We start from the raw sequence: 25,158 nt of genomic DNA, 5'->3' as shown, positions 1-25,158 counted from the left end.
AATAGTATTAATAGTTATTGCTAAACATTCTCAACATATATCATTAGGAAGCATCAAACTCACATCTTTTTACTCTCCCTATGGTCAGGAAATCAGATCTGAATTGAAATGCCAACAGATTATTTACTTTATGTATTTCTGGACTGGCGATGCATCAAAGTCAGTAGATGGGAACTTATCCAAGGACTGAATATGTTGTTCTCCAGTCGGAGCCTAGGTGTCGTTCTCAAAGTGTCACTCGCAAATAAACTACAGCAACTGTTATAAATCATCCTCCTAAAACTTTTTTCATTCATAGCATTTTTCAGTAAACTTGATGAGTGCCACTGCAGCGATTTCACACCTGATGTTCAGTTTACCTACACGAATATTATTCAGCCTGTGCAACCAGGTGTGTAATGTCTCCTTTGGTTTAGGAAGGAGCTGTGTATAGAGTTAATTTAAAGAAAAAAGGAGGCAGGATGGATCGAATGAAAGACATTATTCAGCTGTATCTGGGGACTTGCGGTATGTAGCGGATTTGTAACTTGTCCCATTCGTGAGACTATTGAAGTCATGATGTCTCTGCCTCGGCTGCTTCCATTTTCACCACTATTTCTTTTTAATCTGACTCCTGTAATTTCCCCCAACTTTGTGGAAGTGCAATAGTAAACGGTCGGAGTAATCTTTCAAAGTCTTTTTTCACGGACAACTTTCATGCTTTCCTTTATCATCATCCCGGTTAGGTCACCTTTTTGTCAGTGGGTGTCTGAGGTAAGTGATAGGAGGTATGATAGCTTTGTAGGGTTGGCCATCTTGTGTCTTTTGCTTCTTTTAAATGTAGCATGAATGTTAACATCACTTTAAATTTATTTTTAGAGCATCCTTAAGCAGTATCGTACAAGTTACACGTCTGATTTTACTGGTTGTATTTATCTAATCCACAATCACAATCTGGAAATTATAAACCTGCAAATATCGTATGAGAATATACATTTTCTTATGTGGAATTGTTCATTTGCGTAAAAAAGCAAATACTTGCGAAATGTTCAGTTCACAGTAGGCTACTCTGTTCTCACATGTTAAAATGTATTTAACATGTAAAAAATATCCGATCGCTGGTGAAAAGGTGGAAAATTTGGATCTCACAGGTGAATGAAGCACATATCATGTGATTTCATGTGATTTCATGTGCCATGTTTTGTTTTCACATGTTGAATATCAAATCAACATTTGAAGTAAACAAAAAGCCAATCACACATGAGTGTCATGTGAAAATGTAAGAAATGTCTGCTTCACTCCTCAAAGGGACAATTTACGAGAATATAGACTCCATAACTCCATTTCTCAAATGCCACTGTGGCTTCAACACTTGCAAATACTCTCCTTGACTAACTGTGCCCCCCCCCCCCCTTTTTTTCCCAAAACATAAAGCTTCTGTACATTGTACTGTTTTGTTTTCATTTCATGTACGTATGCGCGTTTCTGTAACTATTGTGAGATAAAGAAATACGGCACAGAACATTCTGGTCCCACGGGATAAGATGTCGCACGTACTGTGCATGAAGGTTAGGCCTGATAAGGTATGGATGAGGGTATAGTGACGTCTGGTCTATGAGTTTATATCGCTTGTGATCTTTCCAAACTAGAAGCTGCTGTAGATATGGCTGTCCTTTACGTAAACTCATAGGGTGGTCTTCGATCTTTCTATGGTAGCAGACTTATTGTCTTTTACCCATTTTCTTTCTATTCCTCAATAAGTCAGAGGTGAGAAGCTCTGCAGTAACTTTCCACTTATTTGTTGTTTAAAAGATAACCATGTATGCGAGGTTTTCCTTCCTGAGCTTAGAGGATATAACTTGACAATGCACTGTGCATATGGCTGTGGCGTTATTTTGTTTGTCCATGATCATGTTTTGTATAAAATACTTCAGCGTAAGTTATCAGTGTGTCTCTCAGTTTTCATCATCTCTCCTGAATGGTGAAGCAAGCCCATATTCCACTACAACAATAATACGTGATGGTTGTGCTGAGTCCAATGTCCAATGTCGTGCTGAGCTGTTTGGTATTGTTGAAAAAAAAAGAAAAAAAGTGGATAAACATACTTTGAAAATGTACAATAAAAATGTCACGTGGTCATTTTCATTCATGTGTGAAAAAAAAGCTATTCACTTGTGAAAATCTCCTATCCACATGGGACATTGTTTCCTATTTAACATGTTGAAAAGTTATTTACATGTGGAAAAAAATGACATGCAGTCAAAATGTTAGTTCACACAACTTTGCAATTATCTCTCAGATGTGGTTAACACAGATGTGTAACTCCGGCAGGATATTTTACGGTTTAACAAATAACTTCATTGTCTAAAATGAAACCAGTGCACTAAAACAGTAAACTTCACTTAGAAATTAAGAATTAAAAATGTACCCCGTGCATCTTTTCCTGCAGTATGATTTGAAAAAAGACCCAAAAGTCTTCTGTGTCAACTCATATCGGACAACATGTGCACCGTTATCAATCCAATATCAACCCGTCTGTGATAATGTTGGTCCACTGATATCAGTCGGGCTCCAGAAGAGTTGTGATTGTCACATGTGACAAGGCAAACAGTGGCATGGGACATTTTTCGTTAGGAATTCCCCCGAGCGGTACAACCTTCACACAGGTGAGTCCATTTGTCGCACAGTGAACTCTAATGTGACTGCTGATAAGATAAAAGCACTGAAGTTACTGCCCTGAGAGGATATCCTTCAGTATTAGAGATCTCACTGATGCACTGATATCAAATGTGTGTGTGTGTGTGTCTGTGCAGCAGGTGTTGGCGGACGTGGAACAGCTTGTTGTCGCAGAGGAAAGAACAGAGTAAGAGTAAAAGGGAAGGGAGTCGTACGGGAAAGGTTGTGAACCTTCAAACCAGCTGCACCCTTTGTTCCGACTCTGACGGCTGAAACTTAATTTGGCGCCGACACTCTCTCCCTCTCTCTCATTTTTCTTTTTCCCCCCCGCCTTTCAAACTGCAGCTTTCACACAGTTTCTGCGTGAGATTTATCTCCCTGCGGTGTGCCCCGTCTACAATATATCTTTCTTAGTACCTCACTGTACTTGTGGAAAGAGAGTGGTACCCCCCTCTAATTCTGTTTAACGCTCCTAGCCTTGAGCCGGCAAAATAAAAACTTGCTGTGTCACGATCAGAGGAAGTAAATCACCGGGACGCAACATTAGCGTGCCTGACAGGACCCCGAGAAAGACAGTTGTGATGCTGAAGGCATTCCAGCGTGATGCAGTCAGCGCAGCTTGACATACATTCCATACATCAGTCGACCTCCTAACCTTTTAGCACTCGGAGCTGATTCCTGGACTGCTGCTGCTGCTGCTGCCGCTCCTCGCCACCAGAGAGCAGTAGCCTATTAAAAAATAATAACACCATTTCTTTTTCTCATGACCATTCAGATGGAAATGATGGCTCACATTTACATAATTGATCTGCTGTATTCAAACAGAGAAGGAACAGGGGGAGGGAGGGGTGTTCTTTCCTTTGTTGCCTCTGCTGTGTAAGTAGCTGTAAGTACGTTTCTTCTTGAATATTTCCTTTCCCGAGAATAAAGCCGGCTTAATTTGTTCTCCTCTGTGGATCTTCTATTCTTGTCTGTACTACGCTCCCAAGGTTTGTGTAAAAATAGTAAACAATTAGAGGGGAAGTCTCGGAAAGAAGATGGAGAGAAGAAGCAAATGATGTTTTGTTGATTGAAAAAGTCTTCTCTTCTCTTCTCTTCTCTTCTCTTCTCTTCTCTTCTCTTCTCTTCTCTTCTCTTCTCTTCTCTTCTCTTCCTCCTACCGTGCTGCAAAAGTGCTGCAAGAGATGTTCACCTCCGACAAGCCACGAGAGCTGTCAACGAACCGTCGCAAATTGACACTGCCTGCGGGGCTGAGGGCCTTTGTCTGGTGCGTGATGTCGGCGCGGCGGCCTCGTCCCCTTATTAGACCCATCACCTCTGTGAAATCACACGCAATAGAGAGAATATCACTCCGTAAGGGGGGCATGTCACAAAGCCAACCAGCCGGAAAAAAGGCTTCCACACACACAGGCTGTAAACAAGTCATTAATTCCCAACAGATCAGAGGCTCCTCTGGATTTAATGTAAAAAGACCCACCAGAGAGTATTAACCTGACGGGAAACCTGAGAAAAGCAAATGTGGGGGCTTTTTAAGAGCCAGGCAGAGCGGTTTGAAGAATGTCTCTTTTAGGGAAATTAATCTCAAAACAGATTCAAAGACGCACCAGATATTTACCCAATTCCCCCTTCTAACTCCAAATAACAGCCTTGTTCCCCTCTAACTGAAAGGCAGGAGCATTGTCATCTGCAATGTAAATGAGACGCAGGAACAAACTGGCAGTTTCACCAGACGGTAAACGTTTACCAGAATGGCAATTTGTGTAAACTCACACGGTCATTGTATTGATGATTACAGAGCGGCGGCGGGACACACAAATGCCTGTCTGAAAAAAAAGGGAAAAAAAGAGAGTTCCTGGTGTGTCCTCTGAGTGCCTTCTCTTTTTCACTGCTGTAATATGGGAACAAAGAAGGACCAGATGTGAATATGTCCTTGTGTGAATGTGTGTGTGTGTGTTCAGTATAGGGGTGAGGAGGGGGTTTCCCATTACGCTGTTTGCTGACCCAGACGCGGATGTAATTGCAGGTTGTTTGCAGCGGCGGGGTGAAATCAGTGGTTTTGCATGTCGAGCCGTCGCTTTCATGTGCAGGGTGTTTTTTCCTCAAGAAGCCACAGGTTTCTTGGAGACGGCGAGGACAGAGCCGAGAGTGACAGGAGGAAGGCTCCTTTCATTGATGTGGTGGCGCTGAAAGCCTGAGAGTAACAGCTGTGTGATGGATACGCAGGAGTTGGGGGAGGAGGGGGAGGAAGCATTCAGATCCACTACTTGAGTAAACGCACTGGCGGCACAATGTGCAATTATGAGTACAACTTTTGACTCCGGTGAAAGTAGGAATGTATCAGTAAAATGTGCTTTACCATCAAAAGTAGTGGTACACTCCTGAAGAATGGTCCATATCACTTTATTGGATTATTATTATTCATGATGCATTAATATCTAAACTGCATTATAATGTTGTAGAGGGTCAAGTAGAAACTAAGTCTAACTACTTTATATGATTTGAAGCGTTTAAATCATATCAGTACATCTTATATTAAAATGATCACGTCTTTGCGTTTAAAATATTCATGATACCCTATCTGTTCAAATATGGAGCCGAATAAAAGTGTCTCATTTCCATCGGAGCTGTACTTAAACTGGCAATAGACAAGTTAGACAAGTTTTTTCCCTTTTTTTTTTTTTTTTTTTGCTCTAATGTGTCAGTATGAAGCAAATGTTGATTGCACAACGTAATGGCAGTACAATAATGAAGATTGTTTCGCTGTCGCCGGGCGATTTTGTCCGCCACTGGGCACAAAATCTCCCAGGGAATGAAGGCATGTTGGCAGACTGGCACCATTTTCTATCTGCTTCATGTCTCCATGTTTCGTCCTGTGTTGCAGATTGTCGCTGCTCTGAGGAAAACGGGAAAGCAATCGCCCTCGTCTTGTCCAACAACATTAACAACACTTGGAAACATTGGGAGTTGGGTGTCGTAGCACAAAAATACGTAAAAGTACAAGTAACCCAGATGTGTACTTGATTTATCTCTACCACTGTGTATGCGTAGGATATTCTTCACTGTATGAATACATTACAAAAAGTGCATTATTCATTGGTGTTAGGGGTCATTAATTAAAAAAATAAAAGTACATGTTCCCCCACAGCAACACAACAGACTCACTGCAGTAGAAGTGTAAAATATGGAGCTTCTCCTTGGATGATGAGCTGTGCATGGACATCTGAAACAACCATATGAAACCAATCAGAAGCGTAAAAAGTGCTGTGAAAGAAAGAAGAAAAAAAAAAAACGTCAGTGTATTTCTTCTGTCACACACAGCTTTGTTGCAGCATCACAGATTAAAAACTCCTACCTTCTAATTCTGTTGGGACAAAGGTGTGTGGGTGGCAAGTGTCTACAAACAAATCTTCTCAGAGCTGTGCTCAGTCACATTTTCAGGGGGGCTCAGCCGTACACTGAGAATCTATACTGTTATATTATTGTTCCTTGTTTCGGGAGTATTTGATGGCTTATTAGCACTTCCTCCTCGTCGTACCCAGACAAAATAAACATTTAACCGAACATTACAGAACATGATGTATACTTTCACGGTGCAGACAACCATATTAATATTGACTTTAAAGGTCCAATATGCAGGAATTAGCATATCCCTGGAGTAACCGCTAGCTGCTGTTCGCTGTAGCTGCTGTTGGCGAGTTGGCTCATTTAACCTTGCTGCTCGCTGTCTGGACTCGGGGCTCGGAACCCCCGTGGGAGTGTTAATGTTTACACTGCTAGCACACGAGCTTTTGACCTGGACGGACCAGGGCTAGTTGGTTAGCATGCTAACTTCAGTAAATATCTCTGTAACATAATAAGTCATTGTGTCAAAACTGCAATATGTAGGAACTGCCCACCTGTCAAAATCACACTCAAAACAAAAAAGAGGCAGGTTATATCCAGAGTAACCGCTAACTGCTGCTAACTGTAGCAGCTGTTACCTAGTTTGATCATTTAGCAGTGCAGCTTGTTGTCCAGAATGGTAACTCGGAGGCGCAGGGGAGTGTTGTTGTTGTTTACAACCGCTAGCACAGGAGCGTTTGACTGAGATAGACCAGGGCTTGCTCATTAGCATGCTAACTTCATTAGGTCAATTAGCACACTGACCTGTGCAAGGACCCGATTGAAATTGAATTATTACTTTACTCCTCCTTCTTCTGCAAAAGGAATCTCATTTTTGAGGGCTGAAACATGCTCAAAAACTCATTAAACTTTAAACAACATTTAAAAGTTCTGTAAATGTATGTAGCTATGGTTTCCGACCATGGGGCGGGCAAAATGGCTTGCTAGTGCCCCCTAAACCATAGCCCCTGGGTCTACTTTCACCTACAGGTTTGAAATTTGTTACACATGTGTATCGCTCAGAGACCTACAAAAAAGTGTCTAGTGGCCAAGACTTAAGCCAGCAGGAAGTCAGCCACTTTTTTTCTAGTGCTCGTGTACTTAAAAGAACCTGTCCAGCTTTAACCTGACCGACAGTGCCACAGAGAGGATGCAAGAAATTACACAGACCTCCTTTGCGCATGGAAATTCAGAAGCGTGTCAAACAGTCACAGTCTGTCAACCTTTACATTTTTAACTTCAAGCAGTGACGAACAGGCCCTCACACCCCTGCATGCACTTTTAATTGTAGATCATTTTTTTTAATGTTTATAAGTATCATTCTTACATGTTGCACCTTTAAAACTGACACAAATATGTCAGATTGTTTTAGACCAATCTGCTCTAGTGTGCTCCCGCTGCCGAATAACAATGTGTGCTACATTGGTGAATATTCATTTGGCTTTTAATAGTGAATGTGGATCCAGCTCATCACAAAATGTCTATTCAAATAAATCAGCTTTTATGATGAGCAGGCAGTGTTTTTTGCGGCACGCATGCTTGCGCCAAGGTGATATGCAAATGCGACAATCTGATGGCTGCCCGACCCTCTTCCTGTCTCATTACCTGACCATTTTGAATCTTTCACCATCCCATATAGGCTCAAACCCCAGAATCTCCATGTGTGGCCTTATCACAGCGGAGCAGCTGCTGTGCAGACGGAGCCCCATATCCCACACCGTATGAATATGTCATGAATCCAAAGCTGGACTTTCCAAAAGTTTCAGCACACTTGGTTGGGGATTGAAATGGGCTGCAGGGATGAGCCGTAGTTTCAGCGCTAATTAGTCCAATGGGAGCGGAGCAAATGTTTGTGAAATAGACATCCGCCGAGTCACAATGCGAACGGGGCCCCTCATCGTGCCATAATCATTTTACCTCGTCATTTTCATTTTGTGGGAAACAAACATAGCAGCTTAAGGTTCCAGGTGAAAATGTTCGCCAGCCTCTAATTATGCCCGACGTAATAATGATCTTTACATCCCTCCTTTGTTCCCCATCAGCCCCCTCAGTCTCCCATCAGACTTTCGCGTCCAGTCTGATCCCTGTGAATGTGCTCACGTCTCGCTGTGCAGATCTAACACGCATGTATCTGAACGCTTTCTCTAAAGACACAAGAAGAAAGGTTCCAGCAACATATAAAAGTAGTATGACAGCTGGAAAAGCCGTGGCTGCCATGTACTTAGAAATAACAAGGCACTAGAAGCCCTCTAATCACCTGCCGTTTTTAAACGTGGGTGGTGCTGCTGTTGCTGGTGGTGGTGGTGCTGAGCCGAGAACAAAAAGGAGTCACTCGTAGTACTTTACGGTTCAGGCTTACAGTATGCATGAGGATTTTTAAGGACTCGAGGCTGTCCGGGTCGTAAGAACAGCGTGGAACTTCTCAAATATTCATGTCGGAAACTTGTAACCAGCTCCATGGCGATAGAGAGATCCTTCAAAGGGATTAAAGGAAGCATGGTGTTCGTGTAATTGTTGCATATTCACAGTGCTGACGCTGTGACAAACTTATACAAGTTCCAGACTGTTTCAAATTGATGGAAAATGTCCAGCCGACCTGTATATGATTAATGACTGCCGCGCGTTTAGTTGTTTTTTTGATCTGACTGCAACAGTTTGCCGAAGCCACCGCAAATGTCTCTCTAAATGCTAAATGTCACATGAAAAAAAAAAAATAGAAAAATTCAACAAAAATGTTTCAATGGCAGAAAACTGATCACATCACAGAGTCAGTTTGCAGAGCAGGGGCAGCGAAGAGGGTTTATCCTCTCATGACTTACAGTAGGCCTGACAGATGTTCCAACTTGCAGCCCAGATTTCCCCCTAGGACCCTCCAAGGTCTAGCAGGATAGATTTTTAGTCTTAAGAAACCATTTGCCAGCACTTTCATTTCTTTTTTCACTCCCAAAGCTTCTACTGCTGCCGCTTATGGCAACATTGTGGACTGGATTTTGTTTTTGCATTATTATATATTTTACTGATCTAGACCGACAAGGGCAGCTCGGTTCTATTCTCCAGCCTGCCGGACGTTCGGAGGCTCAGGCATCGTCTATTTATTGCCTGAGGGAAGGTCAGTGTGGTTTTTAGAGGCCTGCGTTCAACCGCTTAATCACTGCAAAAATAAACAGACAAAAATGAATAAATGGATGAATGCATTCATGAATAGGAACTGAAGCGACCCGGTCTCTCACTACCGCCAACTTATACAAACTGAAGGAAATTAGGAGGAACATTAGAGAAGGATGATTACACCAGCAAGCAGGCTAATCACTGTGTCGCTTTATTGCAGGGCTCTTTGTCACACTTTATAGTAATTTACATGTATTAATCACCGTTTTATTGGCCATATGTAAGAGGATTGTCACATGATGCAAAAAAATCAGACCTTCCCATCTTTCTCTGCCGCCTACGCACGCCTGTGGATGATTGGGTTTAGGTTGTTTAATCCTGCTGGTCTGGAATATTTTGTGAGCATTGGAATTCCTGCAACAGTCCACAGCAAAGAGCAGTACAGTAGCCACCGTTAGCTTACGGATGAAGTCCGCCAACGTAAAAAAAGAAGGGACGGGCTTCCAGCTCAACGCAGACGTTCAACAGAAGCCCTTCTCATCAGTATCTCATCCACATTTTAACCATAGATTGAATATAAGCGATTCCCATACTAGCGTTTTCTTTTATTCTCCGGTTAGGGGTCTCGTTACCGCCACGGTCAAAATACTAAAACCATTTATTTTGGTGGGGAGGAAAGTTTTCTGTAACAGGAGGTTTGAGGCTCTATGGATTTTTTTTTTTTTTTTTCAATTGCACTCAAGGTTGTTAATAATTCAAGGAATATCAAGAAATGCACAATCATCTGGAGTCAAGGAAGATGTATAAGTGAGCGCTTGGGGGGGTTTATCCAGAGAGGTGGAAGTAAAATTACAGCTGCTAAGTCTTTTTTTTTGAGTATATCTTCAGGTCTTTAAATATAAATCTACTCAGTCACTTTTCAAATCGTTATTGGGTGCTGAGTGCAATTCGAATAAATCCTTCAATCTGCATTTTTTTTGTAGCCAGTAAGGCTGCCTGATCTCAGTGAAACCCCTGACGTAGGAAACACAAAGACCACAAAACTCTGCAGAGGGCAGAAGGTCCGGAGAGGTGACCACCACCACTGAGCAGAACAGAGAAGGAGTTTGTTTGGTTTTTAAACAGAAAATTTGAATACCTATTGATAAGTTGTACGTCTACTCGCAGTGTTATTTTAATAGCTGACAGAGACAGATGCAGCAGTGATCCACCATCACACTGGAACGCTGCAGTTAAGCCGTATGTGTCTCAGATGCTCCTGAGCTTTTTTTTTTTTTTTTGAAGGTGTACAAATGAATAGCCCTTCTGTAACAATAATAAATGAACGTTTGGACAGATTTACCTGCTGGTGCTTTCACTATCTCTAACAATGTGCAAGAGACTAATGAGGTTTTGTTTGTTGGAAATGATCATTATAAGATTTTGTTTCTTTCTTTTTTTGCATTGTTCAAATCATTCATTAATTTTTTTCATATTTTTTTAAGCTTCAAGTGGATTAAAAAAATTATTTTCTCTCTCAGACGTGGCATTGAAAACAAACCTCTGCAGCCTTTTGGGTTACAATGTTTGACATTTCTCATAGTTTCATCAGTGTGTGTATGTCCGCAGAATTAAAATCTGTGTGTATTTTGAGAAATACTAAACCGTTTTTCCTCAGGGCAAATATATCGTCTTAAATCCCTTGTAAGATCTTACAAAGCGCAGTCTGGGAGGATAAAGTCAGCGACAGGGCTACATGTAATGAATCGCATCTGTGTAACTCAGCTCATCCTCCAGTCCCCGCCTCTCCGTGACTGCCAGCTCACCTGCCCATTGGCGAGAGGTCTGAGGTAAAACCCTCAAAAAACCCTCCAATATGCGCGGAGATGGGCGGCGGCGCCTTTACGCAGGCTCTCAAGTGTCTCAAGTTAAAACTCCTGCGCGCTATTCTCGCTGAGTATGTCGAGGGTCCGGACGGGTAGATGCGTGGGAGCCACCGTGTAGACACCCAGCGGACTCCCAACACTTTGGGGATTTTAACCTCCTCGAGGTAAAACAAAAAAAGAAGAGGAGAAAAGGACCGGACATCTTCTTCAGCATCACCCCGGCAGAGTGACTGTTCTCGGATGGTTTGGATCGCATCCGCTGCCAAGATGTTCTACAGACTTCTCCTGTGTTTCACAGTAACAGGTTTTGTTTCCGCGCAGCCTGACAGCGCCGGACTATTTTACGCGCTCCGATCTGAGCTGTCAGAGGACGCGATCTTGGTGGCCAACAACGGAATACGCGTGCCTTTCGGGAGGTCGGTCTTCATCGATCCCATCAACGATCTGGTGATCCAGACGCAGCCGGGGGACCGCTGCAGCATCACCGTCCTGGACAACGACCCGCTCTCCCAGAGACCGGGGCACCTCTCTCCCAAAAAGTTTCCGTGCGATTTCGGTCCCAACGATGTGACGTACTCCCACTACGGCTCGAGAAGTCCGTCGAAAGACAGAGTGAGGCTGCAGCTCAGGTATGACGCGCAAACCGAAACCGTTATTATCCCGTTCATGATGGAGGTGGAAGTAGTTTTTACGCAGCTAGAGTTGCTCACCAAAAACATGCCTCTCACTGTCGATAATCTGAAAGGGATCAGCAACCCCATTGATAAGAAGATTTTGGAGTTTACTTACGACAGAGACGCTCACAAATGCGAGGTGACGTCCCTGTCAAGCGGCAGTGCGCTGCCCAGATATGGGAGACTCGTCGACGGGGGGAAACTTTCCACAATGATGGACTGTGATGACTTCACACAAGCTGACATCCGCTACGAGCACACGTTTGATCGCAAGTCCCCGAACAGGGACTATGTTCCCATGGTGGTGGAGCTGCACGATAAGGAGGGAAACCTCCTGAAACAGGAGTATTTCCATCTCATGATCCGCATCAGAGAGGGGGAGGAAAACACTGCCCCCAAGCCCAGCTTTGTGTCTATGATGATGATGGAGATCAGCCAGTTTGTCATGACCGCCCTCACCCCTGACATGCTGGCTGCTGAGGATGCAGAGTCAGACCCAGATGAGCTGATTTTCAACATCACCTCTCCCTTATCCTACGAGGAGGGCTACATAGTCAGCACCGATGACAGAAACCTCCCCATCACGTCTTTCTACCAGAGGGACCTGCGTGATCTGAAAATCGCTTACAAGCCCCCCTCCCTGGACTCAGACACAGAGAGGATTTTCCAGCTGGAGTTTGAGGTGGTGGACACAGACGGGGCCGTCTCAGACCCCTTCGCTTTTATGATAGTCGTGAAGCCGATGAACTCCCTGGCCCCCGTCGTGACGCGCAACACGGGTCAGCTGCTGTATGAGGGGCAGTCTCGGCCCCTCTTCACAGCCCACAACCTGGAGATCAGCGACGAAGACAACCTGGATGCTGTCACAATCACAGTGGTGGACGGGCTGCGCCACGGGGACCTCATGGTGCTGGGCTCTCACAGGAAATTCTTCACGCCTGCTGACCTTACAACGGGGGTGGTTGTGTACCAGCACGATGGCAGCGACACATACAGCGACAACGTCGTGTTCAAGATGTCTGATGGGAAAAACGAGGTAGAGTTCCTGTTTCCCATCACAATCGTTCCCACTGACGACGAGCCGCCGATCATAAATGCAAACACTGGCCTGGTGCTGTTCAAAAAACAGATGATGCCAATTTCTCCGCTCATGCTCAGCGCTGCAGATATCGACTCGGAGGACTCGACTATTAAATTCACCATCGTCCCTCCGTTCTCTACAATCGGCACCCTGCTGCTGAGACAGTCAGACGCCCCAGAGGACCCCTCCTCCTGGAAGTTCAATGCCGAGGACGAAGTGTACGAGAAGGAGGTGACAGAGTGGCTTCAGAAAGATATCACAGACGGGAAGTTGTTTTACAAGCACACAGGCCCTCACAACACTGAAACTGTCATGGATCAGTTTGTGTTCACAGTTCAGGATGATAACGACCCCCCCAACGAGTCAGGAGAGACCGTATTCATGATCCGGGTTTTACCTATAGACGACGTGCCCCCTGAGCTCTTCCCTGGCACCACCCTGCAGATGACAGTTCAGGAGTACAAGCTCACTCACTTTAGCAAAGAAGTCCTGCGCTACACTGATTTGGACTCTGAGGATCGCGACCTCAAATACACAGTTATCCAACCGCCGATCGATACAGATGAAAACAACCAAGTTGCGTTTGGTTCTTTGGTTCTGACGGACAGCCCCGACACTGAAGTCACAGAGTTCACGCAAGCCCAAATCAACCACCACAAGATCTCATACGGCCCCCCGGATGTCGAGCTCGGCATCACAGCCCACGTGGTGCAGTTCCGTTACACGGTCGAAGACACGGCTGGGAACAGCGTGGAAGGGGCGTTCACTATCTACCTGCAGCCTGTCAACAACAAACCCCCTCAGATGACAAACACAGGCCTCACCGTGTTTGAGCGAGGCATGCACGTCATAAGTGTCGCGGAGCTAGACGCAGCGGATCTCGACACAGATAGCAAACAGATCACCTTCACTCTCATCCGGCTCCCTAAACATGGCCAGGTTCAGGTTGCATTCACTGACCTAGATATAAAAGGGGTTTTCAGACTAGAGGATATCTCGGAGGGGAAGATATCATACATTCATGGCGGGGAGGAGACGACGAGTGATGAATTTCAGCTGGATGTCAGTGATGGGATTCATGTGGTAACCGTGACAGTCAAAGTTAATGTAAGGCCTGTCGATGATGAAACTCCGACAGTCAGCCTTCCCGCGGGAACAATCGGCTCTCACATGGACGTGCTGGAGAACGGAGCCACGGAGATCACTACTAATGTCATTCAAGGCCATGACGATGACACAGATGACCTCCAGCTGACCTTTATTGTGGAAGACCCCCCAGCTATGGGTGAGATACTAGTCAAAGGAGTGCCTGCCACTAGGTTTACGCAGGCTGATATTATCAACGGCGTGGTTGTGTATGCACACACTGGAGGCGAGATCGGTCTCGCCTCTCAGCAGGACGGCTTCAATCTGACTCTCACAGACATGTCCGATGATTGGACAGTCGGTGGCAATAAGGTCAACGGGGTGCACGTTCGAGTCACTATCCTTCCTGTTGACAGCCAGGCCCCCGAGGTCGGAGTCGGGATTCAATTCAGTGTCATTGAAGGGGAGAAGTACGGCATCGGCCCTCAGCACTTGAACGCTGATGATAATGACACTCCAACCGATGATATCCTTTGCACCATCATCGTCCAGCCCACCGCGGGCTATGTGGAAAATATATCGCCAGCCCCGGGCTCAGAAAAGTCCAGATCAGGAACAGCCATCAGTGCTTTTACCATCGGAGACATCAGGGAGGGGAATATCTACTATGTGCAGAGCATTCACAAAGGCGTCGAGCCGGTGGAGGACAGGTTCACATTTAGGTGCTCTGATGGCATCAATTTCTCCGAGAATCATTTCTTCCCCATTGTTATCATCCCAGCCAATGATGAAAAGCCGGAGATCTATCTGAGGGAGATAGTTGTGATGGAGGGGATGAACATCGTCATCGACACCCCGATTCTGAACGGCGCCGATGCCGATATTCCACCTGAGGAGCTGATGTTCACCATTACCAAACCCCCCAAACATGGCGCCATTTTAAACCAGCTACCCACGGGCTCGGTTTTGGTGACTAATTTCACTTTAGAGCAGATTAGGGAGGCATCAAGTATTATTTATGAGCACGATGACTCAGAGACAACAGAGGACAGCTTTGATGTGACTCTGACGGATGGGAAGTACTCTGTGCAGAAAACAGCCATGGTTTTGATCATTCCTGTTGACGACGAGACCCCAAGGATGCTAATCAACGACGGTCTGGAGGTGGAAATCGGGGAGACCAAAGAGATCGACAACAAAATGCTAAAAGCGACAGATTTGGATTCAGACGACAGTACGCTCACATTTATCATCCGGTTCGGGCCTGGTCAGGGTCTCCTGCAGAGGAAAGCCCCATCTGGGTCTCTGGAGAACATCACGCTTGGCATGAATTTCACACAAGCCGAGCTCGACGAAGGGCTTATACTCTACACACACAATGGCCAGGAGGGCATCAGAGACCTGGTCAAATTCGACGTCACGGATGGAATGAACCCACTGATTGATCGTTATTTCTACATCACTGTGGGCAGCATCGACATGGTGTTCCCCGATGTGGTGAGTAAAGGCGTGGCTCTGAGAGAAGGTGGCAGAGTGACTTTAACTACAGATCTTCTCAGCACGACAGACCTCAACAGCCCTGATGAGAACTTAGCCTTCACCGTCACAAGGGCCCCCGTCAGAGGCCACTTGGAGTGCACAGACACTCCTGGGATGCCCATTGTGTCTTTTACTCAGCTCCAGCTGGCTGGCAGTAAGATTTACTACATCCACACCTCAGATGATGAGGTGAAAATGGACAGTTTTGAGTTTGAAGTCACTGACGGCTACAATCCTATTTTCAGAACATTCAGAGTCTCTATTGTGGATGTCGATAATAAAAAACCTGTTGTTACGGTGAATAGTTTAGTGGTCACAGAGGGCCAGATTAAGCTGATCACACCATTTGAGCTCACTGCTGAGGATCAGGACACAGCAGAGAAGCTGCTGAAATTCACCGTCACCCAGCTGCCTGTTCATGGCAAACTCCTCTACAACCGGTCCACGCCCGTCACCAGCTTCACCAAACAAGACCTGAATGAAAACCTCATCAGTTACAAACACGACGGAACTGAATCCTCAGAGGACTCTTTCTCCTTCACCGTCAGTGACGGCACACACACTGACTTTTATGTTTTCCCCGACACTGTGTTCGAAACTCGGCGCCCTCAAACTATGAAGATCACCATTGTGGCGATAGACAACGGCGTGCCCCAGATTGTGGTGAATAAAGGCGCACCCACTTTGAAAGCCTTGACCACGGGTCACCTGGGGTTCCCCATCAGCCCCAAAGTGCTGAGGGCGGAGGACAGAGACAGCAGCCCGGCCTCCCTGAAGTTCCACATCACCACGCAGCCCAAACATGGTTACATCATCAACCTGGGACACGGGAACAACTCCATCAACACATTTAGCCAAGGTAAGCCCTGAAAGAAAACACCCACTCCTGTGCCCTCTGTATAAACATTGCGCATTGATAATGAAATCAACTGACATGGATATAGTTAAAGGATAAGTTCAGCCTAAAAATGAAAAATTCAGTTATTATCTACTCAACCCTATGCTGACGGAAAGTCAGGTGACATTTCGTAAAGTCGTTTTTGCAAAAACATACCCTGGAGCTTCACAGCGAAACAGCATCGCAGCGTTCTCCCAAACAACTGAAGTGGAGGGGGACTGGTTTTAAAACGCCCAAAAAATATATAATAAGGGCTCCATACCGATGCTGCAAGATCCCAAACTGATTTCAAAAGATATAATTTACGCATTTTTTTTTTTCTTACCTGAAATCTTCACTGTAACGCCCATACTGTCTTAAGTAGGTGCATGAGATCAACCGCGCATCATTGGTGTACTTAACATCTTTTCATATCAACTCCGGAAAATCTGGGTTTCCGAAACTTTGATTACACAAGAAAAACTGCATGGAGCCATTTATGGTTTTTATTTTGTTGTTGTTGTTTTTTTTTTATGTTTTAAAACAAGTCCCCCATCTACTTCAGTTGTCTAGGAGAATGCTGTTACACTAATTTGTTGTGATGCTCCAATAATGTTTTGGGGACCACAACATTTCCCCGCGACTTTTCACCGGCATTAAGGTGATTAGATGATGACTGATTTAATTTTTTGAGTGAACTTATCCTCCAGTGCTGTTCATTGGTTAATGGGTGGAAAAAAACGTTCAAAACAAAATGATTACGAAAGCTCATTACAACCTCAAATATAACAAGAATGATTGCCAATTATTTTAAGTAAACAAAATTACAGAATTACCGAATGCCTTGCGCCACTCAAACGTCTTTAAAGTTCTTGCAGAGACTGCTCATTTGGCCAAAAGAATCGGTTTTTAATCATCATTTGATTAAAACGTTACAATCCCCTAATGTGTCATGTGATAACCTCAGTAGAAAATGTTCAGTTACAAAGTATTAAAAAAAAAAAAAATCCTGCAAAGCTGCAAGTTTTGATTAATTTTTCACACCTCCGACCAAAGATTTTAATTTATGGGGTAATAATTATTCATATGTGTGACAAGTGCAGGCTTGGGAATTTCAATAGTTAATTTTCTGGGCCTGATTTAGATGTGCCTTGCTCATCAAATCATAATTAGCAGACCAAAGTTAGAGGCTGATGTTTTTTTTTTTTTTTTTCGCGCAAATGTCTTGTAGACGGTTAGAGATGAATAATTTATCGTTTCTGCATCTCGGGGGAAGTGTTCACATCTGATGTTCTCCACGGTGGTTTGTTAAATGAAGCAGGACAGAAGTAGAGGATCATGTGAAAAGGTCAGTGCAGACCTTTTAGTGACAGGATGGCATTTGAGTTGTAGCGCGTTCAGGCGGTTTGACCAGGACATTAGGAATAAAAAAAAATCACATAAAAAGCGCTGAAACTTCTCAGCATGGTACATTTCCCACACACCGCCGACGCACAGAGGGAGATTTTTGCCACCTGAGCCTTGAATTTGCAAACATTTCTGCGTGTGTGCATGTCTGTTTATTGATAAGGCAGTAGCTGGAGAACAATGCCGCTGATTGAGGCTTAAAAGCGGTGCAATCAATGCAGGATTTCACATCACGCTGGGGGCAATTACGCGAACAAGTGCGAAAAATTCACGTGCTCGCACTGCGGCTCGGCAGAAAAGAACCGACGGCGGCTGGGAAAACACAGAAAGGGGAAAGAGCCCTTCAGTCTGCAGGAGACAGACACTTCTGACAATGGCTGTGCGGCTGTGGTCTCTGGAAAGGAAAAAAAAAAAAGGGGGCGCAGATGAGATGAGAGTGCAGCGACGAGAGAGAGACTGGAAGGGGCAGGAGAGGGGGCAGAGAGAGCAAGTAAAGTAGGAGAGAGCGCAATTGAGGCAGGGGGCAAACGGAGGCAGGGGGGTGGTGTAGGTGGCATGAGAGAAATAAAGAATGAGGGTAGGGGCGTGAGAGAGTGACTGAGAGAGAGCAAACAGGCTCGTCTGAAGAATCAGTCAGGTGAAAGAGACAATCCCCGGCTCTTTATTTACTCATCCTATTTCCAGGGCACATCCCAGGAGGCTTTTTCGCTTTAAATATTTGATGAAGATCGTGGCCCTGGTTCACAGTGTTGACTCTATATTCGCAAGGTCCTCGGGTTCAAGGCTGCGTGACAACACTCCGGAGAACGTCTTTTTCCCCTCACTTCCCTTCCGCAGATCGATGCTCGCTAATGTGAAAACAATGCCCTGAGAAAAATCCTCACCGCGTATAAATATAAAACGGTCGCGCTGGTACACACACTGGTCCGACTCCGGCGTTGAAGGGAAGAAGGAGAGGCAGGAGTGACAGGGAGCCACCTAAGAGGTTTAAGATGGGTCCCAGCCAGGAGTCAAGGGTTTATACTTTTATGAACCTCCTTCCTCTGCCATCTATTATTGAGTGAGGTGGTTCGCAGGGGCCAAGCCCTTTCACAGCCTCGATGTTTTGTTTTTTTTTCTGCTCTGCAATAGACATTTGTGGAGAACGGTGGAAAAAAATGCGGGTAGAGCCCTGTAATTCTGACAAGTTGGGAAACAGCTGTGGAAGTGTAGGTGCCCGCCACAGTCCTGTTTTTAACATTCTTGCCCCCGTCTGTCATTAAAAGATCCACTGTCACCTGTTTTTTTCTTTTTTTTTCGGGGGCTGTTGACTCAGAGAGCAGGCAGGTTTCAGGATTTTGACGTTTTTGTTTTTTTTTTCTGTTGGTTTAGCTCGAGCTGTCTCGTACTGGAGGTTGCGGCCCTTATCATCCTGGATTACAGATGCATGACTTTCAGAAATGCTCTCTCTGGTAGAAAATTGTTCACGCTGAGTGCTGATAAGGAACTGAATCAGTGTGATGCTAGAGACCTGCTGTTACTGCGGCTGATACGGTGCTGAGGCGGGACAGCTCCCGTCTTTGAACAATTACTCGACAGAGAGAGTGTTTGAACAGGCCATAAAGCCCTAATGCGACTTCAAAGTGCATCCGAGGCTATTTCTGTGACCAGCGTGAATGTTTTATTATAATCTTAAAATGCTAATGTTTTTTTTTATTTATTTTTTTATAAGTATGTGTTTTTAATCTTGACAAGGGCAAAGCCTTCTGGTAAACAATGTGTAATTTAGCCATCACCTTGCCTTAAGTCTGAGCAAGGAGATTGTTAAAAGTTTCATCATGCTTCATCTCACACTGACACGACAGCTTAACCCTGCAGTTTAAAAAAGCAGAGTGGCCCTCATTTACATTCTGTCATTAATTTAAAAAAAAGCGTTCGCTGTTGTTTGTCATTTTGACTTTTTGCCTGTGTCCCTTTGTTGCTTTCGAGGTGACAGGGTTTCACCACGTTGTGCTGTTGTGTATAACTGTGTAATCACTGCAAAAGACTGAAGTTTATTTTCTTTTGCAGCTGATATTGATGAACTGAACATCTGCTACGTGTTGCGAAATGAAGAAAACGCAACTTCTGATCTCTTCCACTTCTCCGTCGAGGATAACGGTAAGATTCAACCATTTCATCTTCGTAGTTGAATCCAAATTTCAGCCGCTTTTTGAGCACAAAGGTCCTGAAAGTGTTGCCCAAATGACAATTCAGCAAAATGGTGATAGCTACAAATTGGCCGAGGTGAAGATCAAACCTGACGCTTTCTGAGTACCGTATGGCCTCTCTAACCTTTACACCCGTCTCCAGGGGTTGAATCTGCAACGCTTCTCTTCTTGTTGAGTCTCTGGCGTAGATGTCAGGGGTTCAGACAATCGCTCACTGCTCGCACACTAACTCACAACTCATGACTGTGTCGGCTGTCAGGCCTCATATTTCAGCTCCGAGTGGGTTTAATTTTGTCCATTGTTGCTGGCAGAGTTTACAAACAGTTGAACGAAGGATGTTTGTGATATTTATGTTGTTTTCATGCATAATCACCGGGCTAAATGGAAGCCATCCTGTCTGTCAGCTTCAGATGATTTGCGCGGACTTAATTTTATTCACCAAGCGCCTATAAAGTGATCTGCCATTCAGGGCAGCGGTGCAGCTGTGCGTCAGAATATCAGTTTTTGACAAAAATGTGCACCGACCAGAGGTCCATCTTCTGCATCTGTGTACTACAAATGATGCTACAGCATATTAGCGTACCGGTGAAGTGATAAGACTTCCAGGTCGATCAAATATAGAAAATTTATTTTGGTGGTGCGGAGATTAACGCGCATCATTTTCACAGTTCGATGATTTAATGAGACTGCCTGCATAATTTGTGGATGTGACTCCAGGATGTGTCAAGAAGTATTAGTGTGTATTCTGTCTTGATGCAAGGATGATTTCTCAGGAGAGAGGAGCATACTTTGAAGTACATGTATGGACGAAGCCACACGAAATACATTTTAGTTGAAAATAAACCGTCTTTCAGTTCATTGTGCTGGAATCAGTTTTTAACCGTCTGCCTTCGGGAGGTTTGAAGACAGACAACGCGCTTTCATTTCCGTGCGTTAAAAACTGTCTTCAGATGCGATATAGCCGTCAATCACGCCCTGATTTATGCACGCGAGACAGCCACTTTAAATTCCGTGCATTTCGGTCCATACGTGCGTGAAATCAGCATCCATTTACCGAGGGCGCCGGCCAATTAAGCAATCAGCGACTGGGAGTCTCGTATACGAAATTTCTGCGAGTCTCGTATAGGAAATTTCTGCGGGTGAAGGAAAACTTGGGAGGTGGTTGCAGAAAGAAATCCAAACGTTGCAAGAGTGGAGCAGAAACGATCATTAACGGAGTAAGACTTTTACATCAAACATGTTTTGTTTATTTCAGCAGGCCCTAAGAGCAAAACCCATACAAAAGGCTTGTTGTTTTAGTCTTGTTAGAAGCACATTCCCTTGGTTTCCTTGTGGTAATATGACCACGGGGGCCTTCATGACTGATAAACCTAATGACTATATATTATTAGTGAGGTTTGTAAAGCAATGCCGTTATTAAGCACATGGAATGACTAGATGTCTAGATTTCATATTAAAGTAATAAAGCGGTCATGATGAATGCGTTCATAAAACCCTCACATCGTGGTTTGTGTCACGACCAATGAGCCACAATCCCTGGTCGACACTTACAATGCTTTAAAAAAAGGGTTTAGTTGTAACTGGCCTCTGCTTTGAAGCGCTGCAAAAAATACTTAGGTTGATTAAAGGAGACATATTATGCAAATTTTCAGGTTTATCATTTTATTTAGGGTTACTGCTAGAACAGGTTTACATGCTTCAGTGCTCAAAAAACACGTCCGTTCTCTCACACGCTGTCCAGTCCTGCAGCTCTGTATTTACACCGAAACGCACTGTTTAAGCTCCTGTCTCTTTAAGGCCATCCCTCCTGTATACCCAGTTTACTCTGATTGGACAGCTCACACACACGCCTGAGCCAGCACTTCTGACGACAACGGACATAAATCAATTGTTTCACGCCAAACTGGCTACTGGTGAGGCGTTTGAGGAGCAGTGATTTCAGTGGGAGAGAGAAGCTTCTGACGGTGCGGAGTTGGACCTTTTTAACTTTCAGGATCTCTTACATTTACAAGAACCTGAAGGAAAGGGGAAAAAAAGTCATGAGTTCTCCTTTAAATTTGCACCAACTTCTTTTCCAGCAGTCACAGAACCTATTTGTGTGCAGTCCTCTCTTTAATATGCAGTAAAAAAAAAAAAAAAAAGAGATGAGATCACACACTTAAGTACAGAATGCATTTGGAACAAGTTGCACCAGACTCTTAGTTCCCTCTGTTCGTTCATTTTCTCCCTGCTGTATGATCAGATACGACGGCGCCGTATTAAACACTAAGCACTCGCAGAACAATTGATGTAGAGCCTCGTAAGCCTCCCATCATCGGGGTATTTAAATTTAATGGACTTTGCGGAGAAAAATTCTCAGACTCACATTCAGAAAACTCAGCTTAATAACACATCCCTTTCTCAGCGAATCACAGGACTGTGAGACGATGTATCATAAAGTGTTGAGAACGTGGGTCGCTTTTTCAAGGTTACATCGACCGGGGCTGCGTTTGCTCATCGGTTACAGTGGGGTTTAAAAGTAAATGGAGGTTGTATCCTCCGGTTTAAACGACCCACATTCGACAATTAAGTGTGCCCCACATGTCAGACAAGAGGAAAGTCTGACAAAGTCTGAAAACATTGGCTTTGTGAATTAACCATAGACCCATTTGTCAGAAGCGATTTTTTTATACTGTGGTGCTAATGCACTTAGAAGCAAGTGCTAATGTGTGGAAGAGTAACAGTTCCTTTATGCACATGAAAGGAGAAACATTGACTAATTGATTGTCCATGCTCCTGTTAGGTTTTTTACTCCTTTTTCTCTGGCCCAAGGCTTTTCAGAGGAGATCCGCTTAAATCGACTCCTCCTGCATGAAAGCCTCTATTTTAGAGGAAGTGAGCATTATGTTCTTGTAACAAGTTAATGTATATGTCAGCGGATACACCTACGTACAGTATATATTATAAAGACCTGTTAAGTCACTTATCCAGATGTGCGCTGGCTCGCACTCACGCAAGCAGTCCCACACATGCATGCACAGCAGAGCACAGAGGGGTAGCCGTAGGCTAAGGAGCCTGTCAGGCCTCCAGCACAAAGAGGTGTTTGATATTTAAGAGCCCAGGCAGAATTGTGGGTAATGAGAGCCCTGGGCGTTTGAGCTGGGCAGAGCTCCGGGGCTGCCACTGGTAATTATGTGACCCTATTACAGGCTCATCTACAGGGGAAGAGTGTCAGGATGCGCTCTCTCCCAGGTTAAGACCAGCTGGGATCACTATGGTTAACTGTAATGGGCCGGCACACAGCTTGTTTCCCAGGCTTCTCTCTGGCTGTCAGATGTTTGGATAGTTATAACGGAGCAATGGAAGACAACATGAATTACAAGGAGGGAGATTTGAAGCTCATGGAAACAAAAAAACAAAACAAATGAAAAGCATCAAATCTTCAAAATCGTATTTTATTCGTGCTTTTCTCCTTGAAATGACTAAATGGATCTAATGCTTATTAGGAAACTTGTGATTGTTTTCAGTTGTTTGACTAATTGATTGATTATCTAATTGTTTGAGTTCTACGTTAAATGTTAAGTTCACCAATTTTACAAATAAAAGTGTCTTTACAGGTCTTGGAGAGTACTACTGCGTGTGTGAGAAAAGAAGTGTAGAGCCTTTTGTGGCACCAGAGGAAGCAGCATGTTGTCTTTTAAACTGCCCAAAGTAATGTCGGTGGATAAGTTGCATTGTGGGTAATATAGGCGAATAAAAAAGTGATATCTCTGGTTCCGCTGCATCAATTTTAAATGTTTTTTCTCCAAACTGTCTTTAATGAGTCCAGTAGTTTAGTCGACTGCTTTTTCAATCCTGGTGCCTACATTGCCCACAATGCAACTGAGCGATATCACTGGAGGCAATTTTTCAGATTACATGCAGCTTCCTCTGGAGCCAGAAAAGGCTTTATACTACTTTTTTCACATATGCAGTCGTACTCCACAAGACCTGTAAAGATGGTTTAATGTGTGAGATTGGTGTAGATACCCTTTAAGCTTTGGTACTTTTTCTCTCTTATCTCCAGTGGGTGTATTTGTCCAAGTTTTTTAATATCCGCCTCTAAGATTTCTCTGCCACTGACACGAAACGGTGTAGTTGGATTGTGTCAGTGTCCCAGATACTCAGGATTTCTCACAAATCCCAGTGTCGATAGGTTTTTTATTGGAACAACTTTTTTTCCCAAAGATGCAGCCCCCGTAAATAAAGAGGACACCTGGACACTGTGACTGGAAAGAGATGTTTTCATTGCTGTTAGCCTGACAAACAAAAATTCCATTCACCTCCGAGATGGATATTTCAATAAGACCAAAGCTCTCTTCCACTGAGGGTGAGCGAGAACTCACCCGGCTTTTTTTCCTTTAATATGGAGAAATTTGCATGACAATAACCCTGCTGCTTAAAAAGACAATATATCACAGCAATGATTTGTAATTTCCATGTAATTGCAATGCAAGAGGTGTTTTGTACATTCACACGCGCGCAAAGATCTTTTCTGAGAAGAACAGCAATTTTCCTCCTGACCTCTCTTCTTTCTCGTCTCGTCCCTTTCCCCCCGTGTGTTCCTCCTCCCACCGCCGAAAATATTGATTGTCACAATAGAATCATTTCATCCCATCTTCACCCTTCCTTGCCCATGAGCTGTGCCCGACATACCGCTGCTTTATCTGGCGTCACAACAATCCCCCTCAAACACCCCATGCGGCTTCTATATTCCCACTTTTCACTGCATGTAACAGACATTACACCACTGACATGTCTCGATTATAACGGAATTACTTTGTCTGTAACTTCTTGCAGGCTACTTTGCAAGGGCACCGGCTCTTAGTCATCAGTCTTGTTTTGTGGATGGTGTGTGACTGAGTGTCAATCTGCCCCGTCACTGTGGCTATTTGTCTCCTGCCTTTCAAAAGGCCTCCTCATAAAATGCGGCGCCATACACTCGAGATGAAATGACCTCCTTGTGTTGTCCTCTTCTCTGTTAAGCGATAAGCGAATCGGACCCCCCCCCCCCCCCAAAAAAAGGAAACAAATAGGTTTCAAAAACCGTGGCTGTAATAACTCGAATAACTCTTTATCTCACTGCGAGCCCCGAATATGCTGAATGTAAATGGCTTAATCCGGTTTTTAGACGTCTGGGTTTCCACAAATTTTTGGAATTTGAAAAGGGCTGTCTCTCATTTGCTTCCAGGGTTGCAGAAACAGTTGTTGTGGGACAACTTTTCCCCAATCCTCTCTGAACCCGTCTCGGAGTTCGGGTGCGAAAAAGGAAAGCTAA

At 44.4% G+C, this 25,158-nt stretch overlaps 1 protein-coding gene across 1 annotated transcript in view; it reads left to right on the top strand.

Moving 5' to 3' along the window:
• The first annotated feature begins 11,061 nt into the window (after positions 1-11,061).
• Positions 11,062-25,158, top strand: part of frem2a (FRAS1 related extracellular matrix 2a) — a 70,281-nt gene continuing 56,184 nt past the window's right edge. Inside the window, exons 1-2 of the mRNA XM_030439043.1 lie at positions 11,062-16,248; positions 19,723-19,812. Coding sequence (XP_030294903.1) covers positions 11,250-16,248; positions 19,723-19,812 — 5,089 coding nt within the window. The 5' untranslated portion in view covers positions 11,062-11,249. The remainder of the gene's footprint in view (positions 16,249-19,722; positions 19,813-25,158) is intronic.

This window comes from Sparus aurata, chromosome 13 (assembly GCF_900880675.1).
Source record: "Sparus aurata chromosome 13, fSpaAur1.1, whole genome shotgun sequence".
NCBI lineage: Eukaryota > Metazoa > Chordata > Actinopteri > Spariformes > Sparidae > Sparus > Sparus aurata.
This window is presented reverse-complemented; position numbering and strand designations above follow the sequence as displayed.